General features: G+C 38.9%; 1 protein-coding gene across 2 annotated transcripts; it reads left to right on the top strand.

Moving 5' to 3' along the window:
- The first annotated feature begins 1,922 nt into the window (after positions 1–1,922).
- CNGA3 (cyclic nucleotide gated channel subunit alpha 3) lies at positions 1,923–23,246 on the top strand. 2 transcript variants are annotated; one of them, XM_061377876.1, is made up of 7 exons: positions 1,923–2,078; positions 8,946–9,062; positions 9,834–10,013; positions 14,457–14,600; positions 16,733–16,840; positions 17,720–17,826; positions 20,799–23,246. In XM_061377876.1, the coding sequence occupies exons 1-7, from the start codon at positions 1,978–1,980 to the stop codon at positions 22,205–22,207; spliced, it is 2,166 nt and encodes a 721-aa protein (XP_061233860.1). In that variant the 5' UTR covers positions 1,923–1,977; the 3' UTR covers positions 22,208–23,246. The 2 variants fall into 2 exon arrangements, with proteins under 2 accessions (XP_061233860.1, XP_061233861.1); XM_061377877.1 differs by lacking the exon at positions 14,457–14,600 and having other exon boundaries at positions 1,924–2,078.

Here is a 23,246-nt window from a genome sequence, read left to right as displayed (position 1 = left end):
TGTATATGCATTGCAGTTTATCAGCAAGAAGCATGCTGCACTGTTTTTAAATCAAGTGTCTATGACAGCATGGCTGCTTGTAGTTCTGTTGTCAGTTCAAGTCTTAGAACCTGGGCAGAGAGACAGTGTAAATTGTAGGCTACTTTTGCAGATTTTGGTAAGCTGACCTTTGAAGTAATCAGTAACAACAGAAGGAAAAACATGTTTCCTTTTTACCTTGAATTATGTTCAAATTAATATATGAGAAACAGGAGTTACCTTAATACTGTCTGTTACGACAAAATAAATGTCCTAATCACCAAAGCACTATTGCATGTCATCTATCTAATTCTGTGTTATGGTATGTGTATAAGCACAACTCTCTATGTAGCAGAAGCAGTAATGAAAACTAGTATTACTAAATATAGCTAAATAACAACTAAATACAAAAAAAAAAAAGATGAAAATTTTTCCTAGAGATGAGATACCTTTGGCACATATGTATTTTGAAACCAATTCATTTGACTCGTTTGTTTATTAATAACAACATTTGTCTCTTAAAGGCTGAATAATTTTGAAAGACATGTCCATTGATTTATAATGGATATACATTAACATACATATAAATAATTTGGCAGATGTTTTTTGAACAAACTTCACCAGTTAACATTTTTACTAATTTAACATATTTACTAATGGGAAATACTAATCAGATATGCAGGTGTTAAATGCCTAAGGGCTATTTCTACACTAATTTCATTTGTTCAGGATAAGAAAAAATGAGTTAATGTATTTTCTATTTTGATACATGTTAAATTTTTTAAAAGTTATATATGATTGCCTTTAGTTCTCTGGGAAATGCATGGAGGGTAAATCAGGTATGTGTTTTTTAAGAAACTGGATGCATAACATAATCATGGATTGTGAACTTTGCTTCAGAAATAATTCAGAGCAGAATGTTAACTTCTGTAAGGTCTGCATCTCATTTGCTGCTAATAAGGAGTATTATATGGTCAGTGAGACAAAGGATTACAGGTGAAAACAGGACAGCAGATGGTCTGAGGTCACTGAGTGATCCAAGAGATTTTCATTCTAGTCATATCTCAAACAAAAATGATTCCTGCATGGAGTTTCAAAACCTAAAAGCATTTTTCAAAATTCAAAGCTTTCAGTGAGTCTTTCAGTCTCTCATTTTTAAGACACTTGTCTTGAGTCTTAGAACCTGTTTTGCAGATGATAGATGTGAAATGAATTTGGTAAGGCACTGAAGACCAAATCTGGAAAGGAATTTAGGTCAATTTCCTAAATCTTATAGGAGATGGGCTACTAAATATCTTAACAGAACTTGTCTTTAAACAGCATAATAAAAATGACATATGGAAATAAATGGGGAAAAAAACCCTAGTATGTGTTTTGTGCAGAGTTTAGGTAATACAGAATTAATCAGTGGCATATATTAAGCTGAAGGATACATTTCGTTAATTATCTGCTTAGTTAATATGTATTTTTTTAATTAAAAAAAATCATAAAATAGGTGAAATTAGCACAAAGGATCAACTTAAAGTGGAATTGGTTGTCCTAGCACATGTATTACCTAACTTTTTTTTTTGGTTGGCTTTCTAACGAAAACCTTATTTTAATGAGATTTTAAATGCAATTGCACTGTGGATAATAGGTATGATAGTGTAGGTATTCAGAAAGCTGAGAAACTAAAATTAATATAGTGTCATGCAACCCTTTTCTTCGTTCATGATGAATTTTATTATACTTTTACTAGCACTATTCTTACTAGTGCAAATAAATCAAGGAACAGGTATCATACTGTGTGTGTAAATATCACTGCCTAGTCTTCAAATGCTTGAAACTGCTTTTTGCTGTTCCACTGTTTAAATAAATCACTCTTTGAAGTACTGAGCACATCTCTTTTGCAAACTTCACAAAATGTTTTTTTTTCTTCCCTGTTTCAGCTGTCATTTGGATGTTGATATGTAAAGCAAAATGGCAAAAATCAACACCCAGCACTCCTACCCCGGTACACACAGGCTGTCTGTCAGAACTACTGATGACGATGTTGCCAGGATTGAAAATGGCTGCATCAGGTAATATATTCCTTTCATCAAAGTCAAGAGGACAGATTGCTGCATAGTTTGTGGTATTGCACTAACTCTGCATTGTGGGAATGTTACATCAAGGTATTGTTGACCCAGTGCACTTAACTGACTTACCAATGTATATCCAAAGTAGAGAAGATACAGCAATGGGAAGGTTGTCATGACTTCCAGTTTTGGAATCTGTATTACCTCAGGAATAAAGCCCATTTTTACAGCACAGGAAATTACACCAACTCATTAAAGAGAAAACTCTTTCTCAAGTCACCATGCCGATAGCAAGGTCTGTGGTTCCCCACAGAGACTCTGTGGGATTTGGAGAAAAAAGGATCCTCCCAGTGCCATGCAGTGAAAAGCTGTAATAGGGAACATCTGTGGTGTATAAAGAATAACAACATTTTCTTACCGGATTTTCAGAGTCTCTTTGTATGGTGGAACTGTAACAGTTCTTTTACATTCATCTTTCTCTATTTTGATAGTTTTAATGTGGCTTTTAAAATGTGCCACTGAGCTTGCACTTAGATTTTACATAGTACCAGTCATTTGTCTAGTCTAAGCAAACCTTGTTAGGCCTGCAGGGAGGTGTACAGCACCTGTACAGACTGGAAAAAGTGTTCTGCTTTTGACTTGTTGCGGTCACCCACCTCTGCTATGTGGACCTTGTCAGACTCTCTTGTTCAAATGTGTACCCAGACTAGAGCACTTAGAATCCCACTGGACAGATAGGACTGTCTGGGTTCCTGTGTTATTATAATTTTGGATTGCACGCCCCTAGCATATAATATAGGTGGGATCCTTGTGCTGTTTGGACATAGAATGATAGAATAGTTAGGGTTGGAAAGCACCTTAAGATCACCTAGTTCCATCTCCCTGCCATGAGCAGGGACATCTCACACTAGATCATGGCGCCCAAGTCTCTGTCCAGTCTGGCCTTGAACACTGCCAGGGATGGAGCATTTACCAGATTTTTGGGCAATCTGTTCCAGTGCCTCACCACCCTCACAGGGAAGAACTTCTTCCTTATATCTAACCTGAAATTCCCCTGTGTAAGTTCAAAGGTCCTTGTTTAAGGTCCTTTTTTTCCTTTCTGCTTTGCTTGCATGATAGCTTCTGTCATGTAGGTGTACCTACACTAGTGAAAATGCTTTTATCTTGCACAGTATGGCTTGCTTGAATTAGTTATACCACCCCATGATCTCCTTAGGGAGATTTATAAGAGCTGTGTCCCTTTGTGTCCCTTTGTCTCTGTTTACAGTCATATCTCAGGAGCAGGAAAAAGCATATCAAAATGTTAATACAGCCTCTGTGTATCCTTTTTTAAATGTCTTTTTTTTTTGTAGAGGATATAAGCGATTGGCAGCTCACAGAATGGCATTACTGTCAGGGATTTGGGAGTGTAGTAGTAAAGGTTTAAATGTAGAATTAAATCACTGCAGTCATCTGCAGTTTCAGAGGCAGTGATTTGCTTATGACAGAGGGACTGAAATATGAATCACACTTTATCATGATGATGATGGTCTTGAAGAGTCATTTATTTAAAAGAAAGTTAGGTGTTAGCAGTATTAATTACAGTTCATAGATGAGTAAAAAGCTACAATCATACTCTGCAAGAGATATATTTAAGGTTTTTGTATTGCTGAAGTGATTTCTAGTAGGTGTATACAATACCTTTTTAATACCACTCAAAGAATTTTGATACATGTCTTTTTAATTCAGATTTGTTTTAGAATATGTCTGTATTGAAAGATAAGATCAAAGCCAGAATTTTAGCTATTTTTTGACTTGTATCAAGATATGACTATAGGCATTGGGGGAAAAAAAAAACCCAAACCAGGTTTTCTGGAGTAGCAGCATTTCTCCTTTATCTTCCTCCAGCTTCTGTTGGCTATAGTTCAACAAAGCAATTAAGCGCACTACTTATTTCTCATTAAAGTCAGTGGACGTTAAATTTATGCTTAATGCTAAGGATATGTTTAGGTGCTTTTCTTCTGTGGAATGAAGTATTATCAAGGAAAAGCGTTCACTGCAATAGTTAACAGAAAGCTACTACTGCTCTTTAAACTGTCATTCTCAATTACGATGAAGTCGGTGAATCCTGAGCCCATATTCTTACAGTGTAGTGTGCTATAAAGTTACTCCATTTTGTTAAAACAAAACCCAACATAACAAAAGATATCTCAAGAATCTTCATTTTTAAAATCCAGGCTCTGTATAGCAACACCTCAAGTAGGACAGGCAGCGCATTAGCTTGTAGACCACAAGCTAATGATACTTTATCTATCAAAAAATCAGAACTAGGATTCAGCTGTACCTTGTAGATATCTGTATTTCAGTATGAATGAATTGAATATGAGCAGGTGTCTTAAGTTCTTACTGTCATCAGTGGAGATGTAGTCGGTACTAATAGTGGCACCTGGAGAACTGTTCAGCTTACCCTGAGGCTCAATAGCTCTTCAGGCTTGTTTGGCTCTGTTGATTATGAGAGGTATTTAGTTGCCTAAAATAGGCATCTAAAACTGATATATGATAGAGGACCTGAAGCATTTTGCTAGGGCTAGTGGGTTTGATGTGAGACCAGTGTGCTCTGGAGGGGTCAGATAAAGTATTTTGAGGTATTCCAAATGGTACTAGACTCCTATATAGAGGCAACTGAATCAAGCTTTAGGATGGCAATTGACTGTAATAGGAACTTAGATGCTCAGCTTATATTAGACACCCTAATTTAGGTCACTGCCATCTGAAGTCAGATCCTGCACTTCTGGCTTATAGTTGTTATTCAAAAGGGCTTCAGCATTTCCTGTTTAACTGATCAGAACTTCAAAGCAGTTACTACTAAATGAAAATTCTGGATTATTTGCATGCATTTTAGATGAAAATGGTCTTCTAGTGTTTCTAGAGGTAAAATAAGGCAAGGCAAGGGATGGGTACAGAGTAGATGTTGGTGTAAATATCCTTCCCAGAGCTTACTTCTAGATGCCATGAAAGCTAGGAATAAATTGGGCTTTAGAGAGCTGAAGAGGCATAGAGTAGGAACCTCAGTGTCAGGGAGTTTTCTGTAAGACACAGTGGTGTCGCTACCGCCAGGGAAATAACATATTTTTCAGCGTAAGTGGAGGAAGCACAATCATCTGCTGATGTTTCTGCTTTGTAACCCGCTATTTCATGGCATACTGTATTTTCTCTTCTCTTGTTGATGTCAGACTGTGTAACAACCTTGGATAGTAATGGCAATGGTTACTGTTTGGCAAACATGATAATGGAGTCCAGAGGGGAATGCATCTGTCTTTGTGAAAATAAAGTTAATGCTGTGCCACATGCACTGAGGGTGTTACATCAAAAGCCCCATCTGTAACTGTACCTCTGCATCAATATAAAGCCAACTGACAAAGCCTCTTGTATTATCTGAGCAGGGTTCAGGAAACTCATGACTGAGTATGTGAGTTATTATAATAGGGAGTTATAATGATGGAAGGAAGAGTTCATTTTAGATTTACTTTTTGACTTGCATTTGTGTGAATTAAAGTGGAATGTGTTTGTAATTGCTGTGTAATATTGAACAGGAGCTTTCATAGGAGTTGCCTGTAGGAGTCCTGTGTGTATTTTTTTCTGATCCTGTTGCAAATACACAGAAGCTGTATTTGCAAAAGTGGAATACAGGCACTTTAGCACTGTTTCCACAAAATGATTTTGGTTTTACCAAGTGGTATACGCATGTTATTCATATAAATTTTTTTTATGAGATAAACCTGAATTTAATTACAAATGGTTATATTTGGTTATAACATAAACCTAGTTGTCGAAATTCTTGGTGCACATATAGAATAATCAGAAGATTCTTTTTAAAAACAGTCAAGCAACCAAAATAAAAACATAGACTAAAGATTTCACTACAGAATTCCTACAGAATATAATTTTTTCAGTGAGTGTGAGTGACCAGAGAGTAATTTAAATAATTTGAAATTTTTAATTGATTTTGTAGGAGTCTAGATCAGATTGGAAGATGTTCATACCAGGTCACATAAGCATGCAGTTCTCTTTCACCTAGTTGAAAACATTTCTTCAACTTACTTCTGGCTCTGGACACCAAAGGCCATGCCCTGGATGGAAAACATTAGGTTTTAGATGGTGGCATTAAGTGCTTTGTAGTTACTGCTTGCAAGAGGACAGAGAGTTGGTAAAACTTTCGATGTTACAGACACACGGAGTATGATAAGCCTGTGTAGGTATAGTGGAGAACAGCTTTCCACACTGATGAGGAGTACAGAGTTGATGATCATGGGCACAAAGCTCTTAACAGATGATGTACTTGGCAAGTATGACTGTGCTGATAAGTGGAGCTAGTAGAACAGTATTACTTTTGGTACCTGATCTAGCTTATTTAGAACTCATGCAGGTATCTCTAAATGATTCTGCATTGCCTTTCTGCGCATTTACTCAAAATGAGCTGAACTTTTAATTCTCAGCCTTTTATTTGTTGTCAGCAGGTGCCCAAGCAGAGTCAGTAAGAAGGGAGACCGGCACTCCTTTCTTTTGCAAAAGTTTACAAAAAGAAATAAGAAGGGTATTTAACAGTGCATTTTGGATAGCAATTTTCAACTGCTGCTTGGAGGGTAACCAGCACAGTTCTATCAAAATAGAACATTGCATGGTGTACATTTTATTTCGCTATGCTTATACAGGCTAATAAAATTGAAATATATCTCCCTCTGAGACTTTAGATTGGACTGATTTCCTGGGCCTGTGTAGAGTTTTCTTAGACTGATGAAGAATGCATTCTTATAATCTTTTTTTGTATTTTAGTTTCTACTTGAATACTTGAATAAAATACTAGAGTACTTTAATACATGTTTACTTTGTTTTCAGTATTATTGTTCATTTGTTTATTTTCTGACCCTTATAATTAACAACTTACATTTAGGGTAAATTATAACAGTTTAATGTACAGTCACTAAAAGCAGTTGCATTACTGCATTTGAGCTACTCCTCATTACTGGAGTCAGTAATTGAACCCAGACTTTGAATCTATTCAAATATGAAATAAAACATTCTGGCTTAAGTATCCATGAAAACATGTCTGTTTCTGCAAAATACTTTCTTTTTTTTTTTTTTTCACATCTGAATTGTGACACTCAAAATTATTTTTAAAGAACTTGAACTATCTTCTTTTAAAAATATATTTTCAGGACTGAAAAGTAGTAATAATTGGTAAGTAAGCACAGAAGTAGCAATATTAGAATTTACTGCTGTCTAAGATCACATAAAATGTGTATTTATCTGTAAAAAGGAATAGAAGCGCTTAAACCAGCCATAGCAGTGCAGTCTAAAAGAATGACTAGTTCAGTATTCCTGCTTCAGCAGGGCTGTAGGCAGATGCTTCAGGAAAAAGGGAAAAAACAAGTGGGCAAACTGCAAGTATTTGCAATGCACTTCCCTCTAATATTGTCCCAGCATCCAGCTCAGGAGATTTCTTGAGCTGAATGCAGACTCCGTGTATCTGGTAATCCGTAATGGATTTCTGTTCCATTAGTTTGTTCATTCTCCCCTAGAAGCCATGATAACTTTGATGTTCACAGTATTCTCAGCACCCACAAAATAAACTAGGTTATAAAATTGTCAATACTAATCAGTATCTATTGGTGTTTTCTAATTAGAATAGAAGAAGAAAACAGTTGACAAGTTGAGAATTCTGAGACTCCAATGATATTCCTCCTGTAGCATGGTTCTTTGTGTAGAAATAATAAGTTTTAATTCTCTGTTTGTCAGTTTCTCAGCTATGAGTATATACAAAACTCAGCTGCCAATTATCCTTTTGTGGGCATTCAAAATGTTGCCAGTTCTTATGAAGATACTGCAAAGTATCATTATAGTCAGTGTTTTCCTGGCAATACAGATTAACAGACTCATGTGAGAGTTCTTGTTTGCATTACAAAGGCAGAAGAAGTGATCCTTAATGGATGTGATGAAGTTTCATAAAAGTGAATACTGAAGAATATAAAAGGCAGAGAAAACACCAAGAGTCTTATACAAAAATTCAGAGTGATCCCTGGTAATGTCCAGGTTCCAGTGAAGTCAATTTCAAAACTCCATGGAAAGATGAGGCTAAAATCTAATGTCATTTTCTCAAATCTTAATTATTTTGGTGCTAATAGGTAGTCTTACAATGGTGGGAACTCACAGGAGTTGGCATGACACTGCATGTGGCATGGCACTGCAAGTAGCTTAACTTTACAATCACTGTGCAGTTGCGTGGAACTGGGCTGTTTACAGTGTTTTTCATGTGTGGCAAATAGCCTCATGTCATTGCTGCTCTGAGGTTCTGTAGCCTGTTTTGCTATGCAATAAGTGATGTGTCTGTTAATGAAGTGAGCAGCATTAGGCCTGCAGCTGTGCAGCTGGCTGGTAAGAACAGCAGTGTCAGTGCTCAGGACTAACTACTGTAAAATCACCATGTTGCCTTACAGTCCAAGCTGGAGTGAAAGCAAAAAGACATGTGCGTTTGCTTTGAGTCACAAATAGGAACTGCACTGGTACAAATTCCAGACTGTTAATCCCCAAAAATGTCTAGGAGAACAGCACTGAAAAAAGCAGTGGGCAGTCACTTTAAACCCCTGCAGGGATAAACTCCATGAGCTTGCTGGAATGGATGGCAGAGCCTCCACTGACTTCATTTCATGTTGGATGGCTCCAGGGAAGTAGGAATATAGGCTTAGCTCTATGTTTGTCAAGTGTATGCCATATTACTAGGAAGGGGACCATTTGTTGCATTGCTTCCTGATGTAGAGGTGGAAAGAATCAGGTGGGGGGAAGTCTGCTGTATTATTATGCTGAAATTATTAAACAAATAACTTGCTTTTGCAGAACCCATTCACTGTGTGATGATGTGTCTTCAGAACTGCAGAGAGTCGTTTCTGTGGGGGGAAGACATGCATCTGAGTCCCAGACGAGCTCATTCGCAGGCAGGGGAGCAATGGCAAGGTAACATGCTAATATAATTTCCAGCATTAAATTTGTTGAAAGAGATTGATCACAATTTGGAGGCAAAGTAAGAAGAACCATCACTTTCCAAAGAAAATGGATGCAATACCTCTGAAGAAAGACTTTAAAAAGTAACAGAAGCTGCTTTAGACCTTGATTCTGAACTCATTGCTTACTCATTCCTAGTACAAACCTTAGTATCCTTGAGATGCTGAATGAGCTCACATACGTTAGTCTGAACACAAAGAAGTAAAGCATTTTTTACATGATCTGATCTAAAATATATTGAATGCTGAGGAAATGCATGATATGAGGCCTGTCTGTATGGTTTCCTTTTGAACTTGGACAGAAAATATTTTCAGGATATGTAATGTGAATTTGTGGCTAGAGAAAAAGATGTATAAAGATACCATGATAAATGAATTACATTATATCCTCTAATTCTGTCAGTCCAGGATTCCCCTATCATCACATGTCAGAAGCTTGTCAGAAGTTAACTGCCCCAGCTACTTTGTTTGCCCCCACTTCAAAAGAATATTCTGTTGCTTCTGCTTCTCAATGATGTGTGAGATACTTTCCTGATCCACTGGAAAAGGTGATGTATGAAATTGCTGGAAGTGACTGGTTTCATGCAGTTAATGCCTGAAGTTTAATTTTGTGGCAGGTGGAGAAGTGGAGAAAAATCCTCCTGGGCTACTCTTTGTGGGGACAGTTTAAGGCATCTGATGATCTTGTCTGGTTCAGTCAATGCTGTATGTCTGTTCCATGCAGGCTATCACGATTTGTCGTATCTGTGAGGTCATGGGCTACAAGACATACACACCATGAAGACCAAAGACCTGATTCTTTCTTAGAACGTATCCAAGGGCCAGAGTTCATAGAGGTGTCCACTCGGCAAAGTAACATCCGCTCCTTTCTGGGCATCCGTGAGCAGCCTGGGGGAGTAAACAGGTAAGAAGATGGTTTATACTTTAAACAAAGACGTCCAAGGTTATGGTGTTTTCTTGGTGATTAGGATGGAAGTTTTATTTTAAGAAGAGGTTAAGGAGCTTAGCACAGGAGCTAACAGAGTATCTAATGCTGCCCAGGAATCTTCACATAACTCAAGTATTACGGCTTTCAGCACACTTTCTCTTTCCCCCTCAAATACACTGTGGCAAGAATGGGTTCTCAGAACTGGAATTTTATGATATTATCTATGTATCTCTTCTAAGGATGAATGCATTTTTATTCGAAGAATCTAACTGAAGAATGCTAACTGTGGCTTTTTAGGACATTAATGTTATGCACATTATCTTCAAGTGTTAGGAAACTCCAAACCAGCAGTTGTGCAAAATGAGCCATTGCTTTGTTACACCTACTCAGGAGTTCAGCTGTTAACATTAAAGAAGGCTTCTGATGCAGAAATAAGAAAATATTCTGGCTGCCAACTTAATATAATGGCACATACTCATTAGTATGTGCTAATTAGCACACTCATTAGCACATTGGCACTTACCTAGTCTTTGGAGTGGAAGGCAGGTTCAGTCTTAACCTTAAAATTTCTCCAACAAAGCAACAGAGGCTTGGAAGAGAAAACTTTGTGTTTACTGTCTTTTGATTTGATGAATTCTCATTACTTTATAAATACATGTTCTAAATTTAACTCCAGCTGAAAGAAGAAAATGAAGTCCCAAGACAAGAGTTGACTTTCTGTTTGGCATTATGCTTTGAAGCATAGACTCCCATATTTTTTTGCATAGCTGAAGATTGTTAGGCAAGCAAGTATTAAGTTTTTTTGTTTCAAAATCTCAGCTGGCAATTCAGATTAAAGCAAGAACCTTTGAAGGGCTGTGCGTGATACATGTTATCTTCATCTGTTGTGGTCCAGCATAGCTTACTATCTTCACTTACCTACCCGTTAGAAAATTAGCCCAAAGGCACGTTTTATTGAATTAGCCAGATTGTTGTATGATTTTTTCAGCTGTTGGATCAGTAGCAACTACAGATTTAAAGTAGTTAGAAATGACAGCATTGATCATGGACCAACAAACCTCTGCATAAGGCTCTTAGGAGGAATGAATTTGAGAGCATCCATCCTTGCCTTCTGCGTTTTACACTAAGTGTCAGTAACTCCACAGCAGTGGTAGGTATGCTGTTACTTATCCACAAGCCTTGACAGTGCATCTGTGGAGGAGACTTGAAAGGATTGAAGAAAGCTCAAAATAATGGCCAAATGAGTATAGGGCTAAAAACTGTGAGAATGCATGTTGCTGTGCACTTATATGCCTGTGAACAAGCTTTGGACATCAGATGTGGTCACAAATGTGTATGCCAAGCACATGGTAAAAAGAAACTGGTGCCTTGAAATACTTATGCAAAGGGGCTTATCGTGGCAGTCAAAGTTGACCTTTCTAATCTCATCAGTGCAGAAGTGAGAAGCTAGTAAGTCAGTCCCTCATGTCAGTAAACACGTGTATGAAATACCAATAGTCTTTACAGTCTTTAATGTGTTTTATTTAACTTGCTGCAGCCGCTGGCCCTTGGCCAGGTTTAATGTCAACTATAGCAACAACACTAATGAAGAGTAAGTATTGATAACTTCCAAACACCTTTAGACTACTAGCTCCTTCTCTTTTTCCCTTTCCAACCTAGTAACATTTGTAGTATAAACTCCTTACCTTTTCCTAAGTCTTTCCTAAGAATATAGTTTGATTATGAAGAAAGATTAGTTTTCTTTGAATGAAAAGCATCCTTTGTGTCTCCTGTGAACTTCTTTTTGTCTGAAGTTACTCTTACCTCTCAAGGAGTGAATTTGATGAAGCATTTAGTCCCTACCTCCTCTAGTTCACCTGGCTGATTTTGCTGCATTGCCAATTGGTTTATTAATTATTCAGTTTTTAAATGAGATGCGTGTATTAATTTTCTAATAGTGATTTTTCTCTTTTAACATACTAGTCCTTCTTGCAAATCAAGTGCCCCAAAAATTTCAGGTTGTCAAATGAGAAGCGGATACTGATCAGGATACCAAGAAAACACTCAGTGTGTACAGTCTAAATGAAAACTAACTGTCTTTTTAAGATGTATGCTTCAGTTCAACTGATTGGTTGGTATAGATGTAAAGAGATTGACAGGTAACATAATCAGGCTTGCATTGCAACAGAAGCTCTGACAGAAGCTAACTATCCTTTGGAGTTTATTTTATATATTTGACAAGATCTTTCACAATGTTACACCAAAGAGAATTCTCTGGAATGAAGAACTCTAATTTAGCATCACTCAACACCAATGTTTGTTGCATGTCTTAGACCACAGCTGTCTGAGGACATATCTGCTCTGTAGCATCCAACAGCAGATCTGTTCTCAGTCATGGTGATAGGTTTTTTTTTTTTTTTATTATTTTTTATTGATTTCCAGAGGAAAACAAAAATTAAAAATAATCATAATAGTTTCTGATTATGTCAGAAAAACTTAAAGGCAACTCTTGGTTTTCTCTACAAATAGTTCCACCATGGGCTAGTTCGAACTGTACGTTGAAATGATGCTGCAAACCCAAAAAAATGATGTGCGTATACCTGAACAAGAGGTCTTCTTGCTCCTGAAGCAACTTTTTGGTTTGGTTTGCATAACTTCTATTAAAGAAGAAAATCAGTGTGCAGTGAACAGTGACAGAATGTTCAGAATTTTATTTAGACTGGTATAAAAAAGTGTGAGAAGCCTGGAGCCGAGCCTGCTAGTCAGGGCCCAAAGGGCTGATTAAGATGGAAATACTGCTTTTTTACTCTGTTTCTGACAATGACTTGTGTATCTTGGGCAAAACTTTCATCCTTCCAATGCTTCATTATTTTTAAATGCAGACAACACCTGTGTGTCTACCTGCCTGGCAGTCTGAAACGTACTTGATTTGCAAAGTACTTGACAGATGGGAAATGCAAATGTTGGATCCATTCAAAGATTATGACAGTGTTTTCATATGGGCTGACAAAGACATGTTTTCTAAGTCTGAAGTTGCATGCTCCTTTTAATGTGCTGGAAACACAGAATGGATGCCACTGTACTGCCGTTAAAGAGAACAGTAACAAAACAAGTGCTTTATTAGTTACTGGATTCCAGTTTTCTCAAGAGCACTGGTAAAAAAAAAAAGATGCAGGTTTTTTTTGAAGCTTTTCATTACGTTAAAGACCTAAGAAGTACCTGCAATTGGGGAACTGCAGAACACAGGCTTTTATTATGGCCATCCTGTTCCTCTGAGTGACTCCACCTATAAGTAGGTGGGAGTATGGTAAATATGGAGTTACCACAATAAGGAGATGTGTAGTGGGCCACAGAAATGGAAGAAACTCACTTATGAAACATGCCTGTAGTTGACAGATGAGTTTGTAGATCTCAGAGAAAAAAAAAATTGGCATTAGATGCTGTGTGAGAAAGTGTTTTTTCTCTTTTTAAACACAAAACAGAGGAGGAAGTTTGAATTGTCAAAATATTCCCTCCAAAGTTCACCACCACTAAGACTTCCTGATCAGTTCTCTATCTCAACCTACTTTTCCCTGCATGTCAACATCCACAAATGTACAGTGGCCCTACCCTTTGAAAACTATGTTTACTCATATTTCTTCCTTTCTAGTAGGAATGCCAGACTTTCGAAGTATTGAAGAGCTATGTTAAGGATAACAACAGCAACTGTGACTTGGCCTTCAGATCAGGCACCATGCATAGTAATGTGCAGTGAAATCCTGATGTGTTTTTTAAATAAGAATTAGTTTAGGGGGAAAATTTGAAAAAGAAATCAAAGTTCAGGGGTGTCAGTGGCAGAGAAATAAATACTTGAGTTGCAGTTCTCATTGCCATGTAGAAATCAGCCTTAGTAAGTAAAAACTGTTTCTTTGACTTGAGATGCATGTATAAATAGAAGATCAGTCAGCCCAAAGGTTCTTTTCTCCTCTGCTTATGCTCCATGTTAGTTTAAAAGACCTGTGAGAGGAAATTCAGCTTCATTTAATTGCCATGAAAGCTTCAGACAGTCTCTGTGGGGTTTTGGATCTGCAAAGAATGCTGACAGTTTGGTCAGCCATTTCAAGTTCTTTTATCATTTGATAGATATATTTTTAAATGCCTGAGTTCTATCGAATGAAATAAACTAGAAACATATAAGTAAAATCAACCTGGTACACTGATGTCTGAAGAGATCAAGAAAGTACAAGTAACTAATGCACCGAATCAGCCAGCTGATTACCTGATGTGATAGTGTGGTGGTGTCAGTTTGAGAGGCCTCAGCCAGTAAACCATTTTTACCAGTTGGATCCCTGTCCTCCTCTCTCTGGAGTCTAGTCTAGTTTCCTGTACCTCAGCATCCACCCTCTCCCTTAGCTGCTAGAATATCAGTAATACTGTCAAGCCTTACATTATGTTGTACAGCAAAAAGGAAGAAAAGAAGGAGGTTAAAGAGGAGAAAAAAGAGGAAAAGAAAGAGGAGAAAAAAGAGGAAAAGAAAGAGGAGAAAAAAGAGGAAAAGAAAGAGGAAAAGAAAGATGACAAAAAAGATGATAAAAAAAAGGAAGAGTAAGTATAAAAAATGAATGTGTGTTTGTAATACACCTCCTACACCACAAAGCAAAGTATGGCATTTCATCACAACACTTCCACCACAATTCTTGTTCTGTAGGCCTCAGAATGTTAGCCTGTCAGATCTTTAATATGTTTTTTCCTTTGGAAAGGTGTAGCTGCCTAACAAATTTGTTGCATCTCAAAGGCCTGTGTTTAGGCATGTCATCAACAGCTTCCTAGGCCAGTAAAGAGGAATTCGTCTACTTCTGCTCACTTTGATTTGCTGTTGAAGATCACTTTACTCTGAGGGCTTTTAAAGTCAGTAGCCTGCTTTGCAGATCTGCACAGACTTCTAATTCTTCCAGAATGTCCATAATAATTCAGAAAAGATGAACCAAAATATGGTTTGGACAAAGAGGAAAAGTCTTACCTGTGGAGAATTATAGATTTACTAGTAAGTTTAGTTATTACACTGACTAGCATATTTAATTACTTAATTTGTGCAGTTAATTACTGGTGATCACTAAAGCTTGCTTCTGCTGGTTAGGAGATGCTGTATTTTGCAACTGTCCTGTTTTCAGTGATCCAACAAGATTATTTGAATGCTTTTGACAGAAATGGATCCTGATTTTGTTTTGTTTCCTCCAAAGTTCACCCAAACATAGTACAATTTAGTTATTACTAGTCATATCAGTGATAACATAAAAATATGCATTTGAGTGGACTTTACAGTTAAGGATTATGTTAAGGTACTATACTGCAAGTTTATGTGTATGTATATGGTAGCATGTGCTATGTAGGCATGGGAACATGCAGTTGCTAATCACTCCCAGATGGAATCTGCTTGGTGTCAAGATCTTGATTTTCTTAATCAAAGCTTCATTTGCTTAGCCTTTGCTCTAAGGATTCTCTTTTGGCTCCAATTCCTATGCAGCCAGAGCCTGAGCTTTGCAGAAGCCAAAAGGGTTTAAAACATTTTGGCAAAGAAAACAATCATTTGACGCCTATAAGATACTGTACTCGGTCACATGAAGACCGTATTTCATGGTCACCAGTTTTGAGGTGGTGATCAGTTTTCTAGAGAACATGGCTAAAAACCTGTTGTGAAGATGACAGGTTAAATACTTTTTAGATTAAAGCTGCTTCCTTTGCTAGCATTATCATTTGGACATTCAGGAAGGTTAATGCCAGAAATATACACAAATATGAAATAAATTATCATTACGTTTTAATATATTTACATTTTTGGGGATTAGAAAAAGTCACACAAATACATATGAAGCATTGACCAGTCACATGTTCCCCACACTAGTATAGAGTTCACAGATCATGAAATCACATGTTACTGTTGGAGTAACTTCTGCAGCTGTGGCCCTCACAATCCACTAATACCTATTTCCTTTGATTACATATGACATGCTGCCTCTTCTATATCAACTGTTCTTGTGCTGGGGAAGGCCACTTCTGAGCAAACTCTGCATGTGCCATTAGCCATGCTGCTCTTTAAATCTTTACATTCCAGGCCTGTATGCTTCATTTAGTATCTCTTCATTGTTGTAAGGCTTAGGGAGCCACGACTGTGAATATGTGAACTTTTCTTTTACGTAATAACACGTCTTAGTTCTGGTCACACACTTTATGTGTGTATGCACACACGGAGTCTTACTTGTATAAACATGTATTTCAATGCATAGGTGTTTTACTTAAGTGTGTGGTCATGCAGTCATTTCCAGAACAGAATTTGCCAAAACTATAAAAATTAATCTGCAAAGGAAGGCTCTTTTCTCCTAGTGATGGGCCATAGCCTTCTAGCTGGAATAGTAACAAGAAACATTTAACATTTTACTCTTTTTTGGTGGGGGTCATATGCAGAAAAACTCTGGTTTCCAGCTGTGGCAGTGTGAATATCTCTGGTTTTCTTTCCACTCATACTTACTTTTTCCAAAGTTAAGTCAAGCAAATAAATAGAGCACTTCAGATGGGATGAAGCTAATATTTAGAATCTCATCTGGAGCTGCCTGCGTGGACACCTTCTCTTTTTTGGCAGCTGTCAGTTCATTGTGAGATAAGCAGCCTCCAGAAGAGGGAGGTCCAGCAGGGTCACTTTATCACATATCCAGTGTAAACCTGCATGTTTTACTTTCCAGGAAGAAAAAAGAAATCTTTGTGATAGATCCTTCAAGCAATATTTACTACAACTGGCTGACCATAATTGCAGCACCTGTGTTCTATAACTGGTGTATGCTAGTGTGCAGGTATGGATTTAATTTAATAATAATTTTAGGTTTCAAATGTAGTGTCTCATGTTTCCTATGTAAATCATCCTCTTATCTTCCTGCGGTATTTTTTGGGTGCCTTACCTAGAAGAGTTACAGTCCATATACCCTTAGGGATATATGGTATATATGCTGCTAGGAATAGATGGCCGGTATTTTATCTTTTTCTCACAATCAATGTGTTGTAACTTGCAACGAGCATCCTCATGTGCGCCGGCTGTGGCCTCTGTGTGCCACCTGCTGGCTAGATGCAGAGATGGGCTTTGGTCACTGTAGGCTCAGCAGCCGCTGCTAGAGATAGGTCTTCTAGTCATCCAATAGAGAATAGAAGAGAGAGGTCTGGGCAGTGTTGGGCCACTTAAAAACACCAGGCATCTATAGATGCTTGAGGGGCAGGAAGATTTTACTCGAATATTTATTTTCCACTGTAAAAGGTAGAAAACAGTTTGAGTCAATGTAATGGAGTCCTGTGGAAATGGTTAATTTAGGCTGTGTCAGATGACCGGGAGAGATGAGGGTGTCTTGTCACTCAGAAACAAATCTTGTATTTGGGAATCATCTTAATGGAGATATGTATCCCGTGAAATCTGATGCATGTTTAATTGTAATCTGAAATGAAATCTGATGCAATGTTTAATTGTGTGGCATATATGTGTTCAAGTTTTGTTCCTGGCCTGAACACCTTTGAATTCTAAATGATCCCAGTGTCTGTTTAAACACAGCTTTAGTGTGCAGGTGTCTGGGCATGGAGATATGCTGCCTGTAATTTTTCAGTGCCAGTAATGTGCGATAACACATTGCAAGTACTTTGCTTATGCAGTTGGTGTAATTTTTGTGTGTGTGTCTTTGTTTCTTTAGAGCCTGTTTTGATGAGCTACAAGAGGACCACATTAAATTATGGCTGTTTTTGGATTATGGCTCTGATATCATTTATATTTTTGACACATTTGTGAGATTCAGAACAGGTGAGTCCTTCTGGGGTTTTGCAGTGTAAAAACAACATAGATATAAAGGCTGGAAACAGAAATTCCTCGTAGGATCTGACCAGTGTAATATCCTGTCTACAGCAGAACTCAGCAGTGGGGACTTTGGGAAGATGAAGTGTCTCTCCAGCTTGGATTGTTTTAAGGCTGGGCATCCCAACACCTGCAATTCACTTCTCTCTAAATTCAGTTCTATCAGTGCTTGATAGGCATGCCAAATGCTGACTGAACAGCCACTGTAACAGGCTGGCTGAGGGAAGGGAGAATAAGGCACTTTCCATGTCACAGTCATTCTCTGTGTGATATATTTCTTGTGTTCATTAAATGGAGCAAGAAACCAATTGCACCGTACAAGTGCTGCTTTCCTAGTCAAGCTGTGCAGCATCCTGCTCAGAAGTGATTATTGAGTCAGTCAAGCGCAAGACCTGGCACCCATCTGAGCCTCTGGTCTGCAATCTTCTGCCTGCAACCAGCAGTGCTGCTCTTCTGCCACCAGCTGTATTTCCTGCAGCCTCTGTGAGATCCTGGCTGAGGCTCCCACTGCCTGGTGGTGTTACAGAGTTAACCCAGGAAGGTGGTGGTTTGGGATTATCTCCAGCACCTGTGCTCAGGTCTTGCCTTCCTCAAGAAAGCGTGAACCTAAAGGATCTGTGAAGTCTGTGCCATGTCACATGTGAAATGGTTCTCCAGCTTCCTGTTCCTGTTTCTGTAGACCAGACAGGCTGAGAAAATTTCATACTAGAGCCCAGCTGATACAGATTCTAGCCTTATAAGGATATCTGTTTTAAACTAAGTAAGGTCATAGCATAGGCCTAAGCAATGCCATACAGTGATCCATATCATTAAATTGCTACAATAGCCCTTGAGGTACTTTGGTGGGTGCAGTTTGGTCTGTGACAGCTAGCGCTCCCTCAGGGCAGTGTCTGGACATAGCTGGAAGGACAGCAGAGGTTGGGTGTTGTTCATGATGTTATTCTTGGAGGAGACTGTGAGAGCTTGCATGTGAATAGAAGCTGTCACAGTAGCTGGTCTCAGGGCCAGAAAACGTTTCTTGGCTTGTTCTACTTTCTGGTATGGACTCAGCCCCCAAAAGTCCCTTGAAGAGGTCCAGAACCACACTGATTTTTATAAAAATGAGAGTTCTTTAAATCTTCCATTTTTACATTTTCTTTTTTCTTTTTTTTTTTTTTTAATCACGTTGACAGCCTGACATTAATTATGGTTTGTGAAAAGTTGTAAATATAAGACAGAGGCTAAAAATGCTGTCATGCTGGGAAGGGCACAACTCATTGCAAGCCAGATCCTTAAACTTAGCAAGTACCTTGTTCAATACGAAAGTCTGTTTCAGACAGCAGCCTAAATCACAGGACTGCTGTATTTGTGGAGGGATGGAGGGGTTTTATCTTCTTTGTGTAGTTGAAATGTCAGCTCTGCCAACTAGATTCCTCTTCTGCAGTTACATTTGTTATTGCAATGGGAGAAAAAAAGAGCAGAAATTGGGCATATCCAGGCAATGCAAATCACACATTTCCACAGTCTGTCCAGACAATGACTGGCTATTAAAGTGTGGTTAGAAGGTCAGCTTTGCAGGCCTGGATTGGAACTGCAGAATTGCCAGAGACTTGAACGCATCAGTGTAGGTGTCTGCTGCAGTTTCAGGCACTCAAATAAGGAAGTCACTTCTTTTGGGTGCTGAAATCTTCAACTCTCTTAACAACCCCACCTGGCTCTGTGCCTGCTGCCTTTTCCTGTAAGTCTGCAGGGTCTATCTGCCCTGGGGACAGAGGTCATGGAAGCCCTCGGGAAAGAGTGCGACTCCTTGCTGTCTGAAGGCAGAGATTGGCTTTGAACTGTGATCTAGGTAACCCTGCAACTACTATGATCTGCCTAGCTTCTCTGTGGTACAGTCCTGTCCAGCTGCAGGGCCAGTTTTGCTGCATTTCACCTATTTGGTGACTGTGCACTATGAAGCAGAAAAGATTCATGTCTCAGCAGCTGATCGAGTTTAGCATACTCTGCATTTTGATGCTTTTAAAAGGTTTTAATATAGGACTTCAGTTCTGTGAGGGGACAAAAAAGAGTTGAGGGCTTTTATTTCCCTTCATGAGGGAGGTGTTTTCAAATTTAATTGTGAGCCAAAATTCATCTGCCTGGTCAACTTTTCTGTTTAGTTGCATAATTCTGTTAATAAGGGCATATTTGAGCAGCTTTTCCAGCAGCTTTCTGGGAGGTAATACATTCATCGCATAGGAGCTACTTCCATTTGTAGTCACCATCAGTTTGCAGACAGCGAAAGACAGATGCACACATATACGAGGCAACTGTAGAGATAGGCACACTTTCCAGAAACACAGCTGTGATGTGTAGGCCACAAAGACATGCAGCTTGGTTTTCCTCTGCTTAGTAACATTGGACATAAGAGGAAAAGCATGGCTCAGGGAGGTGAAAACGGGGTTTCTTTATCTCAAGGGTATCTATATTGCTTGGAACATATTGTTTCCAACAATCCATTATGCCTACTTCTTCTTGGTATGTATTTAAAAATATTCCACTCTGATTTTACACACGACTGCTTGGCACTTGCTTAATTTTAGTTATGACTCATGCCAATGATTCACAAAACAAAATGACACATTTGAATCTCCCTTTTCTTTTTGCAAACATACCTTAAAGCAAAAGATAACAGCTGTCCCAGAGCAGAGTGGGAACCTGCAGGGAGCATGGTAATCATAGAGTAATTGCTCTTCATCATTATATATCAGCTTTGAAGCTTCATTGAAATATCTGCATTTGCAATGAAATATGTTTCAGTAAATGAATTCACAGTGTACCAGCGTCTGTGTGCAGATCAGTACAAGTGTTGATCTTCTCAGGTATCTGCAGTGTAAGTCAGTCAGTACTGTCGATGGCATTTGTATTCTAACAAGTAAAATATGTACTTTTATTCTTTGAAGGCTTCCTTGAACAAGGCTTGCTAGTTCAGGATGAAAAGAAATTGCGAGATCACTATACCAAAACTTTGCAGTTCAAACTGGATGTGCTGTCTGTTGTGCCAACAGACGTGGCATATCTGAAGTTTGGTTTGAACTACCCTGAGCTGCGATTTAACCGCTTGCTGAGGATTTCTCGGCTGTTTGAGTTTTTTGACCGTACTGAAACCAGGACAAATTATCCCAATATGTTCCGTATTGGAAACCTTGTCTTATACATTCTTATCATCATCCACTGGAACGCGTGTATATACTTTGCAATTTCAAAGCTCATCGGATTTGGAACTGACTCTTGGGTCTACCCCAACGTGTCCATCCCAGAGTACGGGCGCCTGTCTAGAAAGTACATTTACAGTCTGTACTGGTCAACACTCACGCTAACAACCATCGGAGAAACACCTCCCCCGGTGAAAGATGAAGAGTATCTCTTTGTGGTCATTGACTTCCTGGTGGGTGTCCTGATCTTTGCTACCATTGTCGGTAACGTGGGCTCCATGATTTCCAACATGAATGCCTCCAGGGCAGAGTTCCAGGCCAAAGTGGATTCCATCAAGCAGTACATGCATTTCCGAAAAGTGACAAAGGATTTGGAAGCCAGAGTTATTAAGTGGTTCGATTACCTCTGGACCAACAAGAAAACAGTGGATGAGAAGGAGGTTCTCAAAAATCTGCCTGACAAGTTGAAAGCTGAAATCGCCATCAACGTCCATTTGGATACGCTGAAGAAAGTGCGTATATTCCAGGATTGTGAAGCTGGACTTCTCATTGAGCTGGTGCTGAAACTGAAACCTACAGTCTTCAGTCCTGGGGACTACATTTGCAAAAAGGGAGATATTGGGAGAGAAATGTACATTATTAAAGAGGGAAAACTGGCTGTGGTGGCAGATGACGGCATAACCCAGTTTGTAGTCCTAAGTGATGGCAGCTACTTTGGTGAAATCAGCATCCTAAACATCAAAGGTAGCAAATCTGGCAACAGGAGGACAGCCAACATAAGGAGTATTGGTTATTCTGATTTGTTCTGCTTGTCTAAAGATGATTTAATGGAAGCCCTCACAGAATATCCAGAAGCCAAAAAGGCTCTGGAAGAGAAAGGGCGACAAATTCTGATGAAAGACAATTTAATAGATGAAGAAGCAGCAAAAGCAGGAGCTGACCCAAAAGACTTGGAAGAAAAAGTAGAAAAACTTGAAACAGCTCTGGATACACTGCAGACCAGGTTTGCAAGGCTCTTAGCAGAATACACCTCATCCCAGCAAAAGGTGAAGCAGAGACTGGCCAGAGTAGAAACCCGAGTGAAAAAATACGGTAGTGGCACCCTATCGGTCGGAGAAGCAGAGAGTGAAAAACCTGAGGAGGAGAAAAAGCAGTAATGGAGTATTTGTACTTCCTCATTTATTCAGTGGAGAAGGTTGAAGCCTGTGAAAGCCATAAATGTATGTAAATATGTGTGTGCATACACAGACCTGATTATTTTTATATGAACTCAAGAGAATGGGTTTTAGCATTTTTAACTAAAGCGGTATTTTCTTGTAAATAGAACACTGCCATCTTCTTAGGGGGACACTTGGTCTGGCATTTGGGTACTTTTTTGTACTGGGAGTGGGTTTCTTACAAGTCATGCTCAGAATGTTTACTGTGTGTGGTGTGTGTAGGTCCTGACACATTGTCTCTTCCCATCTCTGTTGTGTTAAGCAGGCGTTGTACTTAAAGCAGAAGGGATTGGGTTTTGTTACAAGCTTCAAAAAATACTGAAAGGGTACATGAATAGCTGTACCTTGCTACCTTAATAGCTGATCAAATGCACAGATGCTCACCTGGGCTTCTCAGAGTCCTTGTCCTTTCACAGTAAAGCATCTGCAGAAGTGGTTGGACTACAGCTAAGCAGCAGTATGTACTTGGCCTGTGCATGTGTATGAAACACCCGTGCACACAGATGCTTTAGTCTGATTATTTCTAATGGGCTGGACTCTACACAAAGGGCTGTGCTAACAAAGTAAGCAGTGCTCATTCATGTCCTTTCTGGCATGGTCTGTGACAGCCTTTGCTGCTCTGCAACTGCTTTACTAAGGGGAGAGAATGGAAGATTCACCCCCCTACCTTTTTCAGCACAGCCACATCTCCACTGGTAAAACCCTTACATGGAAGAGTCCCCAAAAGCTCACTGGTGAGAGGCATCTGTAACAGTATGGCTTCGCTAAACCTGGGCAGAGAACAGAGGCCTCAATTGTGTGCAGCTCCTGTACTTGAGTGAATTCCATCTCAGTAAGTGGTTGGTCTCAGAGGGAGGCTGCTGAGAACCTGCATGGGCTGGCAGGACAGGCTGTCCCTGCCTCCGGGAGCTTTCTCCCCCAGGGGGGTTTCTGTGAACATGGAGAACAAACCCTGTGTTCCATTCCTTCCTCTAGGTCT

Source organism: Neopsephotus bourkii, unplaced genomic scaffold (genome assembly GCF_033783945.1).
Source record: "Neopsephotus bourkii isolate Nb327-2 ecotype Australia unplaced genomic scaffold, CSIRO-AGI_Nbou_v1 NB_1760, whole genome shotgun sequence".
Taxonomy (NCBI): Eukaryota; Metazoa; Chordata; class Aves; order Psittaciformes; family Psittacidae; genus Neopsephotus; species Neopsephotus bourkii.
This window is presented reverse-complemented; position numbering and strand designations above follow the sequence as displayed.

Coding starts and splice junctions, on each gene's coding strand:
- CNGA3 (XM_061377876.1), top strand. CDS start 1,978: ATGGCAAAAATCAACACCCAGCACTCCTACCCCGGTACACACAGGCTG. Junction 16,841..17,719: donor TGGTGTATGCTAGTGTGCAG/GTATGGATTTAA, acceptor TTGTTTCTTTAG/AGCCTGTTTTGATGAGCTAC. Junction 17,827..20,798: donor ATTTGTGAGATTCAGAACAG/GTGAGTCCTTCT, acceptor TATTCTTTGAAG/GCTTCCTTGAACAAGGCTTG.